The 17,358-nt window shown below is 39.0% G+C and overlaps 1 protein-coding gene across 1 annotated transcript; it reads left to right on the forward strand.

Annotated features, from left to right (window-relative positions):
• Window positions 1–14,853: 14,853 nt before the first annotated feature.
• On the forward strand, window positions 14,854–16,758 carry LOC141362970 (uncharacterized). The gene has a single exon (XM_073865295.1). It carries the CDS (start codon window positions 15,406–15,408, stop codon window positions 16,756–16,758), a length of 1,353 nt encoding a protein of 450 aa, XP_073721396.1. The 5' UTR covers window positions 14,854–15,405.
• The last annotated feature ends 600 nt before the right edge of the window (window positions 16,759–17,358 follow it).

A 17,358-nucleotide genomic window follows, 5' to 3' on the forward strand; every position in this document is an offset into this window, starting at 1 on the left:
TGCTATGATATGTTAAGACACGGCTGGAATCAGAAGTTAAGAAAGCTCAGAATAATAAAGTGTCATTGCTGTTTTCTTTGATGTGAACACTTATGATATGGAGAGATGGTCTGCCTATTAAGCTCAGTAAACTAGCAATAAAGGACAACTGTATATTTGGGTTCTAGGCTTCTTAAAGAGGACATATAATAAAAATCTGACTTTTTCCATATTTAAGTGCAATAACTGGGTCCAAAGTGTGTCTATCAACCTAAAAAATGTGAATAAGATCAACCTAGTAACTTAGTTTTGGCAAACCATTCACTTAGCAAGATGTGCAAAAATAGCTCAATGAAATTTGGCTTCCTTGTGATGTCAGAAGGGGATCTTATTATAATAATATCGCCCATTAATCTGTACCATCCAACCACAGCACTGCCATTTAGTTGAAGAGATCAACTCATTTGCAAAATGACACACACAAAAGCTCACACCTATAAAGTGGCAATTTATGTTATAATAAATTATCTATATTATATGTTGTAAAAATGTGAAGATTCCCCAACTCTCTCGATGCATTTGCATAAAAGGTTAATGATGTGATGCATCAGTTTAAAAACTGTGCTTCAGATACAAATTAGCATTTGCATCACGATGCATCGTTTCTAACATAATGCATTGGTTAAAAAATGTATATATATTTATTAATAATAATATTAGTTATTATTTATCTTGACATGAGATTAGTTGCTATAACTTATAAAATATAGTTGAAAAAAGTCAACTTAATTTATAAGTTATAACAACTCATCTTTAGTTATACAACTCATCTCTAGTCAATATAAATAATAGTGAGTTAAATGACTTGTAAATCGGGGTTGATTCAACAAAAATTTTAAGGCAGCAAATAATTTTTTACTTTTTAAAAATGAGCAGATTAAATGAATGCATTAGGCCGTAACTTAATCTGAAATATAATACATATTTTTATTAAATAAAATACATGCCTGTGAAAGTACACACACAAAAAAAACTTGAATCAAAGGGTTAAGAATATCTGAAGGCAGGAATCTCATGAGCTTCAGCTGTGAGTTAAAGATCAAATGAAAAACTGAGATGACTCAACTTCTCATCTTTATTTTAGTCTACAGGTTTGTGGTCAGTTTTGTTTTCACAGCTCGTCTGGTGTCTTGTCACACTTAATGTTTTAGGTCTAGTATGTTTTCTTAGTTAAACTGTGATTTTTTTACCACTTTATGCCATCATGAGTTTAATGTTGTTTGATTTACTGAATATAAATGCTATATATACATGTTTATTCATTTGTTTATTCATTTATAAAAATAAACATTTATAAAAAATTATATTTAGACTGGGGTCCTGAAGACATAGGGTTAAGGTTACATATCAAAGTCACATATGCTTTAACAGCACAGTGAAGGGGTTAAAAAGTTTGTTGAATTAAATCTCTATATTTACATTTATTTATTCATTTGACACTTTTACTTATAGAGTAAAAGAGCATTCCTTTGTGCTTTCACTATCAACACGTGACGTCGCAATGGCGGCTGTTATAACAAACATTGAGACAAACAGTGAGGACACTGAGACAAACAGACCCAGTTCCGACTGCCGTGGAGGTCAACACATACCACTGATCTACTTCAACGTGATGCCCAGCCGATGCCTGACCAACGACCACCAGCTGAACCAGTTTAATCTCCTTCTCCGTTTACATATATATACACACATATCTCCCAAGGTTTTTTTTTCTTTCTAGGACTTTTATCCCTCCTGGCTAAAAAGGTCAGGTGTTGATTTCTGATATCTTTTATTAATATTTAACTTTGTTTCATGATCTGAAACATTAAATTGTGATCTTATCATTACAGACATCACAACCCAACACACTGGAGATTATTCACTTAAGACTTCCTGCTCTGCTACTGTTCGGACGCTTTTGCTTACTGCTCTGCGCTTTGCTCTATCGCTTTTATATTTTATCTTATAATTTTAACTTCAGCAAATCAGCATAGTGCTCAAACAACAAAGCTTGGCATCAACGTCAATTTACAAACTTTCGGGACTGGAGGATTACAAAAAAGTGGAATTTTTCATCCGTCTAGCCTCCCACCGCCATCAGCTTACATTCCAGAAGGAAAAACACAGCTGCCTTCATTGAAAAGGATAAGAAAAAGGAATGCCTCATCAACAATCTACTTGCTGCACAAACTGCCACAGACTTTTACAAAGGATTGCTGTTCTTGAAACAAAGTTACTTACAGGACTACCAAACCAGACGGAACACACAACAGAGCTTCGTCATCATGGACGCCCTCAGCAAACAGCCGGTGAGTCCAATGAATCTAATGATCAACACACTAATCAATGGTACAAACAGGGAGCAAGACCCAAAATCACTCGAGAAATCAGACTGTCACGAGCATCACATTTTGCCGCAATAGCTTCCTCTACGCCAGATACAGCTAGGACAAGGATTGCAAACACTGACTTTCTACCACCACCTATACATCTTGAGAACAGATTTGAAGTATTAATGAATATGAGTGAGGAATCCCCAAATGTGATAAATGTGACTAAACACCGATCAAATCAGCCAGCAGCTAACACTGATGCTAACTGCCGCTCAAGATCGAGCAGACAGCGGCACTCAGCGCAGAGCGCATCCGAGCCCAGAACTCTGATATTGGGTGATTCAATAATCAGAAACTATAGCAACAGAGACTCAACTACGTGCTGCCTTCCACAAGCAACCGTTTCTGATGTAAACAGGGAACTTAAGAACATTCTGATGAAACATAAGACTGTAAATCGAGTTGTCATTCATGTGGGGAAGAATGATATTCACAAAGAGCAATCTGAACTCCTTAAGAGGGATTTCAACAAACTTTTTGAAACACTCAGAACAGTAAAAGCTCAGCCGTTCATCAGTGGACCACTTCCAGCAAGAGGAACAAATAGGTTTTCACGTTTGCTTGGACTTAATACATGGCTGCAAAAAACCTGCAACATAAAAGGATTGAACTTTATCAACAACTTCAATCTTTTCTGGAGTCAGAGACAACTATTTAAACAGGATGGCATCCACCCAAACAGGCTGGGTGCAAGAGTTCTAAAGGACAATATCTATTTCTCCCTTCATCATCCTTCAGCAGTGTGTGCCAATCCACTCAACCTGAATGGCACACACACACCTGGACAGAGTATGAATGACCACAGGACTTCTCTTCAGCACCTAAATGGACATGACGTCGACATATCCCACAAGGACAGAGATAACACCACGCAGCCACAACAACCACTGCTCATGGACACAATCTCAGCTGAGTCCTGCCCACAGAGCTTACTACAGTCAGACTGTGTCAGATTAGAACGGCTCCAAGATTCAGCACCCAAGGACGACTTTCTGGAAAACAGCCAGGGAAACCAGGACAACATACCACAGCCTCCGGTCACATCAGAACAACAGGACTCCTCACTAGATATGTCATTCCTCTCTCCAGCATCCCCACTTTTGACCTTCTCTGGAAAAATGGAGGAACTGGTTTATGCTGGAACTAAACTATCCCACTCTATTGCTGCAAGCCCACAGATTTCAACCAGAAAACAGCAAGCCCCAAAACCACCAAAGCCAGTGGGCCCAGTTCCCCCTCCTCGTCCTGTGAGAGCTCTTCGGTCTCTGACACAACGCCAAGGCACACACCCTCCTCCATCTGCTGTAGGTGAACCAAAAACAACTGATAATGGCTCTCAGTGATGTGTGTCGGGTTCCTGCTATGAAAATACTAATACTTTTATCAAATGTTTACAAAAGCAGGAACTCAGTGTGCCTATATCTTTCTCTATTTCTGTTTTAGTACATGATAGAAAGTGTAAGGCTAGATCAAATCGTGTGGCAAATCAATCTAATCTGCTGCCTGTGATATATCAAACTAAGATCTCTGTTAGGGAAAAAATTGTACTATTAAGTTAGCACTTTTAAATATCTGTTCACTTAAAAACAAATCACTTCTAGTCAGCGACTTAATAGCCACAAACAACCTGGATTTTATGTTTCTAAATGAAACATGGCTAGAAGAAAGCTACAGTGCAACAGTCCTTAATGAAACAGCCCCTCCCAACTTTACCTATTTGAGTTTCTGCAGAACTGCTAGGAGGGGTGGAGGTCTTGCTTCTCTTTTTAAAGATGTCTATCAATGTAAGCAAGTGTCATTTGGGAATTACCCGTCTTTTGAACATCTAGGTATTGTGTTGAAAGGTACCCCACGCATTCTACTGATCATTATTTACAGGCCCCCAAAATACTCTCCAGCATTTGTTGAGGACTTTACAGAACTGTTATCAACGATTTCCTCAGAGTTTGACTGTTTTGCTATTGCTGGAGATTTTAACATTCACATAGATAAGCCAGAAAGCATTATGACAAAAGATATCACAGCTGTTTTAAATACTTTTGATCTGACTCAACATGTACATGGACCCACACACAATCGTGGACACACTCTAGATTTAATTATCAGTAAGGGTGTAAACATTTCATCAGTTGTTATTAAGGATGTAGCACTGTCTGATCATTTCTGTATTTTCTTTGATATATTAATCTCTCCTACTATTGAAACTAGATCTGTGTCTGTCAAAAAGAGATCCTTAAATGAGAACACCAGTGTGCTATTTATGAAGGCTATATCTTTAACACCAAGCATATCTGCAGACTCTGTTGATTTTCTCCTTGACTCCTTTAATTCGAAAGTTAAGAGTGTAATAGATGATATTGCTCCTGTGAAAGTCAGGAAGAAGAATGGCAGGCAAAAATCACCTTGGAGAAACTCAACAGAGGTGCAGAATATGAAGAGACAATGCAGAAAAGCTGAGCGCATGTGGCGGAAGACAAAACTTGTAGTCCATTATAATATCTATAAAGACAGCCTTCGTGCTTTCAGTGTGGAACTAGGCAAAGCTAGACAGACTTTCTTTTCAAATATTATAAACAAAAACATAAATAACACACGCACTCTTTTTCCTACTATAGAGAGACTTACAACCCCCCCAAGTCACATTCCAAGTGAAATGCTCTCAGACAGCAAATGTAGTGAGTTTGCTAACTTCTTCTCTGAGAAAATCAATAATATCAGAAAGGTGATCAGCACATCCTTGAGCTGCGCCGGGGTCAGACAAATCAGACCACAACATCAGAAAGTAGTTACGATGTCTGATTTCGAAGCAGTTGATGGTAAAATTTTGGAAGAAACAGTACAGCATCTTAAAACATCAACCTGTGCCCTTGACACACTCCCAACATCTTTTTTCAAAAGTGTCTTTAACTGTTTAGAAGCAGATCTCCTAAAAGTGGTAAATTCATCACTTCACTCTGGGACTTTTCCAAAGTCCCTTAAAACTGCAGTTGTTAAGCCTCTCCTGAAAAAGAGCAACCTAGATAACACTGTATTGAGCAACTACAGACCAATCTCAAATCTTCCTTTCATAGGCAAGATCATTGAAAAAGTTGTTTTTAATCAGCTGAACAAATTCTTAATTTCTAATGGTTACTTTGACATTTTTCAATCTGGTTTCAGACCACACCACAGTACAGAGACAGCGCTCATAAAGATAATAAATGATATTCGCCTCAATACAGACACAGGCAAACTATCAGTGCTGGTGCTACTCGACCTCAGTGCTGCTTTTGACACTGTCGATCACAACATACTTCTTGACAGGCTGGAAAACTGGGTCGGGCTTTCTGGGGTGGTCCTGAAATGGTTCAAGTCATACTTAGAAGGGAGATGTTATTATGTAAGTATAGGTGGCCATAAATCTGAGTGGACATCCATGACATGCGGAGTCCCGCAAGGCTCAATTCTAGCGCCACTCCTGTTCAACCTGTATATGCTCCCACTAAGCCAAATAATGAGAGAGAACAAAATTGCCTATCACAGTTATGCAGACGACACTCAGATCTACTTATAAAGCACTTTGAATGACCGTTGTGTATGAAATGTGCTATACAAATAAACTTGCCTTGCCTTGCCTTGCCTTGCCTAAGATCAGCAGAAACAATACAAGAAATGCAATGTTATGGTCAATTGTGAGTATTTCAGATTCAATATGCTCACTGTACCTAGTAAATAAGTGATGTTTGTTTATGTAACACTTTTCACAAGTATATTTCTTAGTAATTAGTTAGTAATTATCAATGTTGTTAGTTTGGATTATTAGCATTGCAGAGCTTTTGTTCATAATGAGTCATTGAGGAAAATCTTCTGGAGCCACTTGTTTTGTTGTACTTCATTTTTTATCAAGGGTGCAGTTATTAAGAATTGAGACTTGAATATTTCCATCAAAGGTTATTAAAGGGCACCCCTTTTCTACAAAATCCACATTTAAATCCAAGCTGTTTGGACATAAATGTGTGTTGGCACGTGTTTGAACACAACCACCCTACAATATAAAAAAATCTATTTTTAATCCCCATTAAACCAAAGCAGTCTCATTAGACATGCTGTTTTGATTCTCTTAGCAATGTGATGTCACACTGCTAAAGCCCCACCCACGGCTGCTGACTGACAGTCTTGCATTACCATAGTTCCTGCCTTTAGTGAGTTGGACCTTGTCTGCAAATTTTTTATGTGCTTCTTTGTGAAATCAGATCTATTTTAACCAAAGCATCTATTTTAATAAGAGCAATGAGGGCAACAGCTCATTTGCATTTAAAGGTACACACACAAAACACTGCGTTTTTGCTCCCACCCAAATAAGGGAATTATGGACTTTACATTTTACATTTAGACATTAGACGCTGTTTAAATCTGTTGATAAGAGATTCAATAACAGACTGAAGCTGGATGATCAGACTGGAGATCTCATCATCACAGACATCACAACTCAACACACTGGAGATTATACACTTAAGATCAGCAGATACAATGAAGTCTCATATAAGACATGCAGTGTTTATGTCTATTTTAGATTTACAACACTGTCACTTGTGCACATTTTAAAAGTTTTATTTGTCAGCGTCCAACAATGAGATTTAGATTCAATACAATGTTTGGGAACACATGATCACATTTGTTTATACATAATAATTGTATTTTGTTGTAAATAATTTACTCCTTACAATTTTATTTACAGTCACAAAGTACTTCTTTTTTTAGAGATCACTTCATTCTATTTTCCCTTGCTCTTACCAAACCAATTGAATTGCACTGATGGCCGGTTTAATTTAAATGTTATTTATTCTGCCAATGAGATTTGTTTTTACATTCCATGAAATTGATCAGTCATGTTCATTGGTACTACCTTGGAGGTGACGTCATGTTGCATCAATTACCACAATGCCAAGCAAGAAAATGTGTTGCTGGAAGACCTGGATTACCAAAAATAATGTAGTATTGTCAAAACTAATGTAATGAAATCAATTCACCCTGTCATGTCAGCCTTAAAATCCTGTGTTTTGTCAATATAAAAAAATCATGTTTGATAGTCACTAAATGCTACTCTTTTTCTAAAATCAGATTATAAAGTGTACAAATGTACAGTGCAGAAATGTAATTTGTGCATAAATGTGTAGTTGTTACTTGTGACTTCTTTTTAAATATATATTTGTTTTCTTTTTTGTTTTTGTTTTCAGCACTGCATGATTGCTTTTCAGCCCCAAAAGAGCTATTGATACTTACAATTTTGAAAATCAGCTTCTGCCTAAGTAAAATTCGAGGTTTTACAACTTTGAGTATCATGTTGCATACTGAAATTAGGTCTTAAATTTGATAAAATAAATACAATTAAATACAAACAGTTGTAAAGCAGGATAAAACCTTGTATGTGCTTCATCATCCACTTCATGTTTTTAGAGATTAAAAACGTAAACAAGAATCTCTAGTTTTTGTTCTTTCTGTTACTTTTACTTTTTTAATACTCAAGTACAATTTTTATGTGGTATTTTTTATTTTTACTCAAGTATGATTCTGGCCACATACTTTTATTTTTAATTAAGTAAAATTTACACTTAGGACCCGTTGAGGCATGGACTCCACTAAACCTTTTTATCAGAACCATCATTCACATTTTCAGCAATTTCTGCTAAGTGTAGTTGATGTGTTAGAAGCAGGAAAAATGGGGTCTAGTGGAGTCAGTGCCTCGATGGGTCAGGGCTGTTTTGGTGGCAAAAAGAGGGACCTACACAATATCAGACATTTGGTCATAATGTTTTGGCTGATCGGAATATATGAAGAACATGTCTTGTTCTCATTGGTCCCTGTCAGGAAAAGCAATGTCTGGCCATATGCCAATGTCCACAGACTACTGGTTGTTTGGCAAGTTGTTAAGGTCAACTAAATTCAATTTAAGCTGATAATAATCAGTATTACTGGCTTTTTCGAAAAACAGACATTTTGTTGAATGTTTGCCACTCAACAGGGCAAGCTCTGGAGTGTCACATGGAAAAGTGACGTTGTTGCATACCCTCTATATAAAGGGGAAGGAATGAGGAGATAAAGAGGGAGGACAGCTGAGAGGCATGAACTAATAATGAAACAATGAACAAGGAAACGAGGGGACATCAGAGCACATGGCAGGCTGTCAAAACAAAGGACATGTGCTCAGGGGCCTATACCATAGCTGGTTTAGTTGAGTGGATAGCCAGGTAAGTTTAGGATTAGTTTGTGCAAATCCTGGGTTTTGGTTATCATGAAAATAGTTTGTACCAACATTGGCTTGGTTTTGTCAAATTGAAACTAATCATGTAACCCTGACTTTCTTTAATGTTTTTTATGGTACAAGCCCCAGGGCAAACACTAACAACAAAACACAGGACAACAGTGTGAAATCAAACTAAATGAGGGCTAGCAGCCGTCTGTACGTCAGTATTATTGAGCTGTGGTGAGATCCTCATCCTCAGCACATCAACCTCATTAAACAGCTCAGCTTTTTACGGTTTTAATAAACTCGACTGAAATCAGCATCATGAACAAATTACTCTTTCTGTCTTTGCTGATGGTAAATGGTGAGTTTCTTTTTTATAGCTCTTTGCTTTCTTTGATGGTCCACATATGTTTATGTGATACAATCATGTATAATCTGTTTGCATAAATAATTTATTTTTAAACAAACTAATGCGTACAACATGATAAGCTGAAACAGATTATGTACAGAGCCAGTCAAGCAGGTTTATTCGGTTCTTTCCGGACTCACGTGTTCGCAATGAAGTTTGTTGTGTTTTTTATTTAAAAAATCTTGAGTTAAATCTCCCAACTAATGCTTTTGTAATTGACAATTTGTCTTGCACACACACTTCTACACTAAAGGTTATTCATTTTCTTTTAATTGACAAAAAAATTTATAGTTAGAATAAAGTCCATTTTGTACGTATACTAAATGTTTTGCTAACAAGACAGACAAATTCCCAAAATTCAGAAGTGTCTTCAACAAGATCTTAATTTCGAATTTAACATGACAACCCCACCTGTGAGATGTTATAGTCTTAAGAGCAGTCATTATTAAAGTAGTACTTTTAAAATGTTAAAATAAAAGTAGTAGAGATTAGCTTTAGCTTAGCTTTGTACATTTACGCATTTGGCAAACGTCTTTATCCGAAGCAACTTATCAGTCCAGGTGTTTTTCTGGAATCCATTATCTTTTCATTGATATCAACACAATGCTCTACTAATTACACAACAGAAGCACAAAACTGCACATCACAAAATAATTTACAGACAACAATGATTTTATAGTAGCTCATTAAGCCTGTTAAGCCGTATTATTTTTAAAATCGTATTAAGTTAGGTTACGCATAAGGAGAATCTTGACAGACTTGCTTAAACTCATCTTGAAAGAAACCCAATTTACATCAAATACTGACGTCAGAAACATTAATAAAAAGCATTGATTTGATGTACAATGACAATCATATATATTGATCTACTTACATTAAACCAATTTCAGTCTGATATTAACTTCCTATTTTTACCCAATCTCTGCTGTAAGAAATTGCTGTCCAAACTGAATTTAAAATGATGTTATAGCATTTTGATCAAGTCTGGAATGTAAATGTAAACAAATAGATGTTGTGACACATTAACTACATTATAATATTACTGTAATATTAACATTTTTAGTTTGTCATTAACCTCCATCTCTCACTGACTTTTGTGAAAGTATGGGCATAATTATTTCGATTTATAAATGAGCAATCGGGAAGCTTAAGATTCGATCTGTAAATGTCTCACACTATTATCTGAGAACACATCAAAGTCCTTTTCCCAATTTTCTGTCTGATTCTCAGGAGGGCAAAATTTATACAAAAATCCTCCCCGGCTTTAGTGTTATTTATGTGCATTTATAAACTTTGTTTTGTGGAACTGTTTGTGTCTACAGATGTGTATGATGATACAGATGAAGTGAAGTCAGTGTCAGTGATGGAGGGTGAATCTGTTATTCTACAATCTCGTTTTGGTAAACAGAGAGATGATCTGATTGTGTGGTCTTATGGACCTAATAACACACTTGTTGCCAGATATACTGGAAAGAGCAATGGCAGCATCAAGTCATCTGATGATGAGAGATTCAAACACAGAGCCATGCTGGATGATCAGACTGGAGATCTCAACATCACAAACATCACAACTCAACACACTGGACTTTATACACTCAAGATCAGCCGAAACCAGACACACTTAAATGAGAAATTCAGTGTTACTGTCTATGGTGAGTATTTCAGATTAAAACACTGTCTCTTGTGCACAGTAAGATTTAGATTCAGTGTACCAGGTTTGGGAACACAAGATCACATTTGTTTATACATTATAATTGTATTTTTTTTTTTTTTACTAATTATTAGAAGTGAGATCTATTTATTGAAAAGAACAGAATGATTCAAAAACATTAGTTTGTGGTGAATTGTTTTTTTAAACATTTGTGTCTTTAATTAAATTATAATATATAATCCAGAAATATTTTCCTTTACTTTTTCCAGCTCATCTGCCTGTTCCTGACATTTCCAGATATTCACCACAATGTTCTTCTTTATTTTCGTCAAGTTCAAATTGTTCATTTTTGTGTTCAGTGATGAATGTGAGAGATGTGAGTCTGTCCTGGTACAAAGGAAACAGTTTATTGTCCAGCATCAGTGTGTCTAACCTTAAAACGACTGCATCCCTTCATCTGGAGGTGGATTATCAAGAAAACAACACATACAGCTGTGTACTCAACAATACCATCACAAACAAAACTCAACATCTCAACATTAATAAAGTCTGTCACACGTGTTTAGGTACAACTGCTGTTATTATTGCTTGATTTATTGATCTGTGGTGTAATAGAGTTTTGGGAGTGCATGTGAAGTGACCTCTGTTATGTTTTGATTATTAGCATTGTAAGGCTGTTAACTAGAAAATCATTGAAACAAATCTCTGTAGCAAGAAACGTCTCTAGTACTTTATATTCCTTAAAGGTGCAGTGTGTAAATTTTAGCGGCATCTAGTGGTGAGGTTGCGAATTACAACCAACGGCTTAGTCCACTGCTCACCCCTCGCTTTTAAAACACATAGAGAAGCTACGGTAGCCGCCACCAGACAAACATGTCATTGTCAGAGACAACTTAGTAAAAAAATTGTCTGTTAAGGGCTTCTGTAGAAAAATGTCAGCACAAAATGGCGACTTTCATGTAAGGGGACCCTCGGTCTATGTAGATAAAAGGTCTCGTTCTAAGGTAATAAACATATAACGGTTCATTATGAAAGGTCTTTATACACCCCTGATAATATAGTTTTGTATATTATTTAGCATTTCTGTCAAGAGATCCTTCTAAAAATTACACAATGCACCTTTAAGCGTGCACTTATAAATAATCAACCAAGCTCTGAATTCCTGCATAAAAGTTGATCCTGTTATGAATGAATAATTAAGGAATATTGATATCTGATTATTCTGTTTCAGTTTATTTTTTAGATTCTCCTTTTGCGACGTTCATTATGATTCAAGTTGTATTTGCTGGTGTGATCGTGGCTGTTTTCTACAAACACAAAAGAGATAAGAGTAAAGGTACGTTTTACCTCAAGCTTACAGCAAATAGCTAACAATAACACAATCTACAGTTTTGACATTGCTGCTATCGAGAAAGAAAGCATATTATGATGTCATTTTACTTTTCAGCAAAACAAGCTTTTACATCAACACAAAAACCTCTGATGAGTAAACAGATGGAATTGGTAAAAATTGGTGAATAAAAGTATGGTGTAAGTGCGGTGTAACACCTTTTGAGCATGTAAGGAGCCATCCATCGGCATGACGAAGGAATCCAATGGTGTGGGTGAACATATCTCATGTGCTCGGCCTTTCCTTGGTGCTTCTGACAGAATGGCTTTCTGAATCATCATTTAATAAAAATTTAAATCTGATGTTGGTCATTATTTTACTCATAAGCTAAACATAGTTACTTTAGTTTACTTTATTTTACACAAAATGCTATGCCAAAAGACTTAAATATGGAGGTGCTAATAGTGAATCCACATGGGTTCAACAGCATTTTCATCAAACCTAAGTGAGGTATTTTCCCTTTTTAAAGTGACACTTTGAAGTTTTTCAACCTTCATAATATATTTTCAAGACCCTTGTGATGATACATACACTTAAAATAGGTTGAATGACATGTCCACCATAGCCTGACAGGGTCTGTATCGCTTTTACTCGTACTTTTAAACTTGGGGTTTCAGGTAGTAACCAGAGCACAAAACAAAAAAACTACAAAAATCTGCTTTACGGCATACATCACTTTCTCCACTTCCTCAAATTCGGACGTGAGAGCGCATTATTTATTTTCCTGATGATTTCTGGTTGTCGCTTACATCGACCATCGCACAAAAATATGACCAAAGAGTTTTGAGTGCAATGCTAACGGTCTAATCAGATTCAATGGATTATACTATGCTATGCTAAAAGTGTAAGCGCCAGACCCGGAGATCAGCTGAATGGATTCGAAAACGGTAAAAATCAAATATTTAACTCCAGGGGAGCTAGAAAATTAGCATATTTTCAAAAAAGTGGAGTGTCCCTTTAAAACCATGTTGTCTTGCCACCAGAGGTCACTCTCACCTCATAATTCAATTCAATTTGTTTATTTGTCACAGTTATACACAGGATACAACTGAAATGTACCTGTAGATCTGGTCAGCTTTCTTTGCAAATATGCATGCTTTGTTTTATGGTAGTAGCAGTGCTGTGTGCTGAATGTCACTGATGGGGAATTGAGCCAGACATGTCATTGTTAAGAAGTCTCAGCTAAGCGCATGACTCTCCCCACGCCTTTGTGGTCTTGTTTGGAGCTGTACATAAATCTGAAAGTGTGTACAGGCAAGGGGTGCATTTCCCAAAAACTATGGTGGTTACCAATAGAGTTCAATGGTAACAAGTAAATAAATGTTTAAGTAAATATTAAGATCTCTGACTTTTAAAATGTAGATGTCTAAAAATGATCAACAATTCTCTATAAAGGACACAAAGATGAACATTCTTGTCTTTTCTTAAGTAACTCATGCTGATGGGTTTTAAAACATCAGTTGGCTTCACTGTTTCATGTGTCAGTATGTGTTTTGAGTAAAGTGCATATAAAGAAGATGATGAGTGGAACAGAATCAACATTTCACAAGAAATCTCCACACGCAAGTCAACCACAAACACACATTAACAGACGACCTGTTTGTTCATTTGACAGATCAGACCACACAACTGATGAAACCACAACAACTTTCACTTTGACTCACTGAACATATCTATCTATAAGTATTGATTTAAACAAGTACCACTTTTTTTTTGCCAATAATTTATTTTTTATGATCGACAAAGACATTGTTTCTTTATCAATGGTTGTAGTTTTAAATCTATTAAACATTTATCACACATTCAGTCTGCATTAAAGGTGCCGTTCTTCCTGTGTTTTTGAAGCTTTGATTGTGTTTATGGTGCCCAATATAAATATGTTCATGTTTCATTTGTAAAAAAAAAACACACACAGTATTTTTAGTATCTGTATAGCGCTATTTTCATAGTCCTAAAACTGTCTGATGTCTACCTTGTTCTATGAAGTCCCTCCTTCAGAAATACGTATTAAATTCTGTTTGAGAACACACACTAACTAGGGTTTAAAAAAATGGGATTAGGAAGAACGGGACCTTTAATGCTGTTTTTTAATGATGGGTCAGATTGACAATGTTTATTTGCTTTTACAATGTGTGAGGACTCTGCCATAATCTGGTTTGGTAATTATATCTAGTTGTGTATGGCAGGGTCCTGACAGTACAATGTTTTTTGTGGGAGAACGTGGTTTTGGTATTGTCATATCAGACCACGTTTTTCCCGTGTCTTGTGACTTTTCCCCGCTCCCTTGCATTTTCCAGTCTTTGTTTTTATGTCTTGTTTAGTCTAGTGTTTTGTTTTCATGCATATATATATATATATATATATATATATATATATATATATATATATATATATATATATATATATATATATATAAATGTATTTATGGTTTTGTCTTGTTGGTACTGTGGTTGTCTTGTGTTTGTATGTGTTTTACAGGTTCACGTGTGCTTCCCTCACAGGTGTTCCTGTTCAGTGTGATTGCCTCCTCTTGTCTTCCTCACCTGTTGCTTGTTATCCTCTCGTCTGATCTGTGTATTTAATCCCTGTGTGTCTAGTGTGTCTTTGCAAGTCCGTTTGTCGATATACTTGTCTGTCACTTTGTCTATATACTTGTCTGTCACTTTGTGTGTACTCGCCAATTTACTAGCTCTGCTAGTTACCAGTTCTGTCCTGTTTCCAGATTATTGATTTAATATCTCCCCATCCCAGTTTGTGCTCTCTGCTACCCGGGAGTTTTTGCTGTGGATTTTGTTCCTGTCTCTGTTTCCAGTTTATTCGACGGCTCTCTGAAACGGCCCTCCATCCGCCTGCTTAACTGCCTGCCTGTTCTATTGACTGTTTTTTGTGCTTACAGCAGCGCACCCTCGCCGCGGCATAGCTGCTGTCCAGCAGGAGGGTCCTTCAGCACTGAAGCTGCACGGCTTCTCCCTTCAGCACCACTAATTCTCTCTCTCTCACTGCCCGCCGCAGGATCTCATCTTCCCATCTGCCTTGAGTGCCTGTAGCCGGTTTTGTCTCCCTGTTCCTGGCCTTTTGTGGCTGGCCCCCACATATACTCTCTCCCACGGTTCGCTGTCTGGCCGGAGCCCGAACGTGTGTGGCTCTCCTCCCCGGTGCTTGTGTGTGCTCCCCGCCTCAGCCATCTGCCCTGGTGTTGCTTTATGCCCAGACGCGCTATTGTCTGTTTACCCACGTTATTGTTTAAATAAAACCTTCTGTTTACTGCATTGGGATCTTCTGTGTTTTGTGCCTGACAGAACGGACTTGCCATAAATGGATCCCGCGGTAATGGACCTACCCTGGCCTGCCTACAGAAGCCACCAAGCTCATGTCCTGTTCGGCCTCCGGCAGAAGGGAGCCAATGTGAAGGATTTCGCCATGGACTTTTTGAGGGCTGCCAAGTACTCCGGCTATACTGGGGCCGAGTTAAAGGTGATATTCAACGGTTGCCTTGACAAGCCCCTTTCTGTTGCAGAGCAGAGGACCCTGAGACCCCTGGACTTCCCAGATACCGTGGAGTATTTAATGAATCGTGAAGAGCCAGGGGATTCTACTGACACCTCTCATCCTGCCCCTTTGTCATCTGTCTCAGAGGGCCGTGTTGTCGGGAGGATGGTCCTGGAGAGCTCAGCACCCACCACATCAAGCTCCATAAGCTCCGTCCCGCCAGCCAGCCTTCGGGGTAGTCGTCTGGCAATACGGGGAAGGGGCATTCTGACTGGGGCGATCAGGCTGGGGAGGTCGACTCTCGTCTCTCCAGCACCGGAGACTACGCCCGCACCCGATCTCCGTCCTGCATTACCGGTCTCCAGACGGAGGAAGAAGAGGAAGAAGGACTCCTCTGCTCTTCAGCCAGCTGCCATCCCTCAGTCCTCTGAGAAGCAGCAGCCTCTGTCTGCTCCACTGCAGCCTCTGACGTCTGCGCAGCATTTGTGGCAGCCCCAGCCGTCTGCGCAGCCACCGCTGCAACCCCAGCCGTCTGCGCAGCCACCGCTGCAGCCCCAGCCGTCTGCGCAGCCACCGCTGCAGCCCCTGCCGTCTGCGCAGCCACCGCTGCAGCCCCTGCCGTCTGCGCAGCCACTGCTGCAGCCCCTGCCGTCTGCGCAGCCACCGCTGCAGCCCCTGCCGTCTGTGCAGCCCCCTGTCATTGCCCCTGTCTCATCGTCGCTGCCATCCACAGCCTCCCCTGTCATGATTCCTGTCTCGCCTCCACAGCCGTCCGCTGTGCCCCCTGTCACAGTCTCCATGTCGTCTCCGCCGCCGGACGCGGCGCCCCCCATCATGGTCCCTGTGTTGTCTCCGCAGCCATCTGCTGCACCTCCAGTCATTGTCCCCGTCCTGACTCCGCTGCCGGCCGCAGCGGCCCCTGTGACTGTTCCTGTGTTGTCTCCGCAGCTGTCCGCTGCGCCCCCTGTCGTTGTCCCTGCCTCGTCTCCGCTGCCGGCCGCAGCGCCCCCTGTCACTGTTCCTGTTTCCCCTCAGCCTTCTAAACCTGACTTTGTTTTTCCCAATGTTTCCTCCCCTAAGAACCCTGTTAGGCCTGCTCGGCCTCCACGTACCAACCCTCAGCTACTCCCCGGGGTCAGAAGGCTCGCCCTGTACCCAGTCCCATCCCTCCCCCTGTGAACTTTGTTGTTCCCCCGCCCCCCCTCCCTTGTTTATTGTTCTTGTTGTCTCACCCTAACCCTCTTGTTGTTCTGTCTTGTCTTCCTTTGTTGGTGTTTGTCATGTTTTCGTGGATGTTGTCCAGTCTGTCTTGTCTTGTGTCTCTCCTTGAGGGCCGCCAGGTGGCGTTCCTTGAGGGGAGGGTCCTGTGAGGACTCTGCCATAATCTGGTTTGGTAATTATATCTAGTTGTGTATGGCAGGGTCCTGACAGTACAATGTTTTTTGTGGGAGAACGTGGTTTTGGTATTGTCATATCAGACCACGTTTTTCCCGTGTCTTGTGACTTTTCCCCGCTCCCTTGCATTTTCCAGTCTTTGTTTTTATGTCTTGTTTAGTCTAGTGTTTTGTTTTCATGCATATATATATATATATATATAAAATGTATTTATGGTTTTGTCTTGTTGGTACTGTGGTTGTCTTGTGTTTGTATGTGTGTTCCTGTTCAGTGTGATTGCCTCCTCTTGTCTTCCTCACCTGTTGCTTGTTATCCTCTCGTCTGATCTGTGTATTTAATCCCTGTGTGTCTAGTGTGTCTTTGCAAGTCCGTTTGTCGATATAC

This window comes from Misgurnus anguillicaudatus, unplaced genomic scaffold, assembly GCF_027580225.2.
Source record: "Misgurnus anguillicaudatus unplaced genomic scaffold, ASM2758022v2 HiC_scaffold_31, whole genome shotgun sequence".
Classification (NCBI taxonomy): Eukaryota; Metazoa; Chordata; class Actinopteri; order Cypriniformes; family Cobitidae; genus Misgurnus; species Misgurnus anguillicaudatus.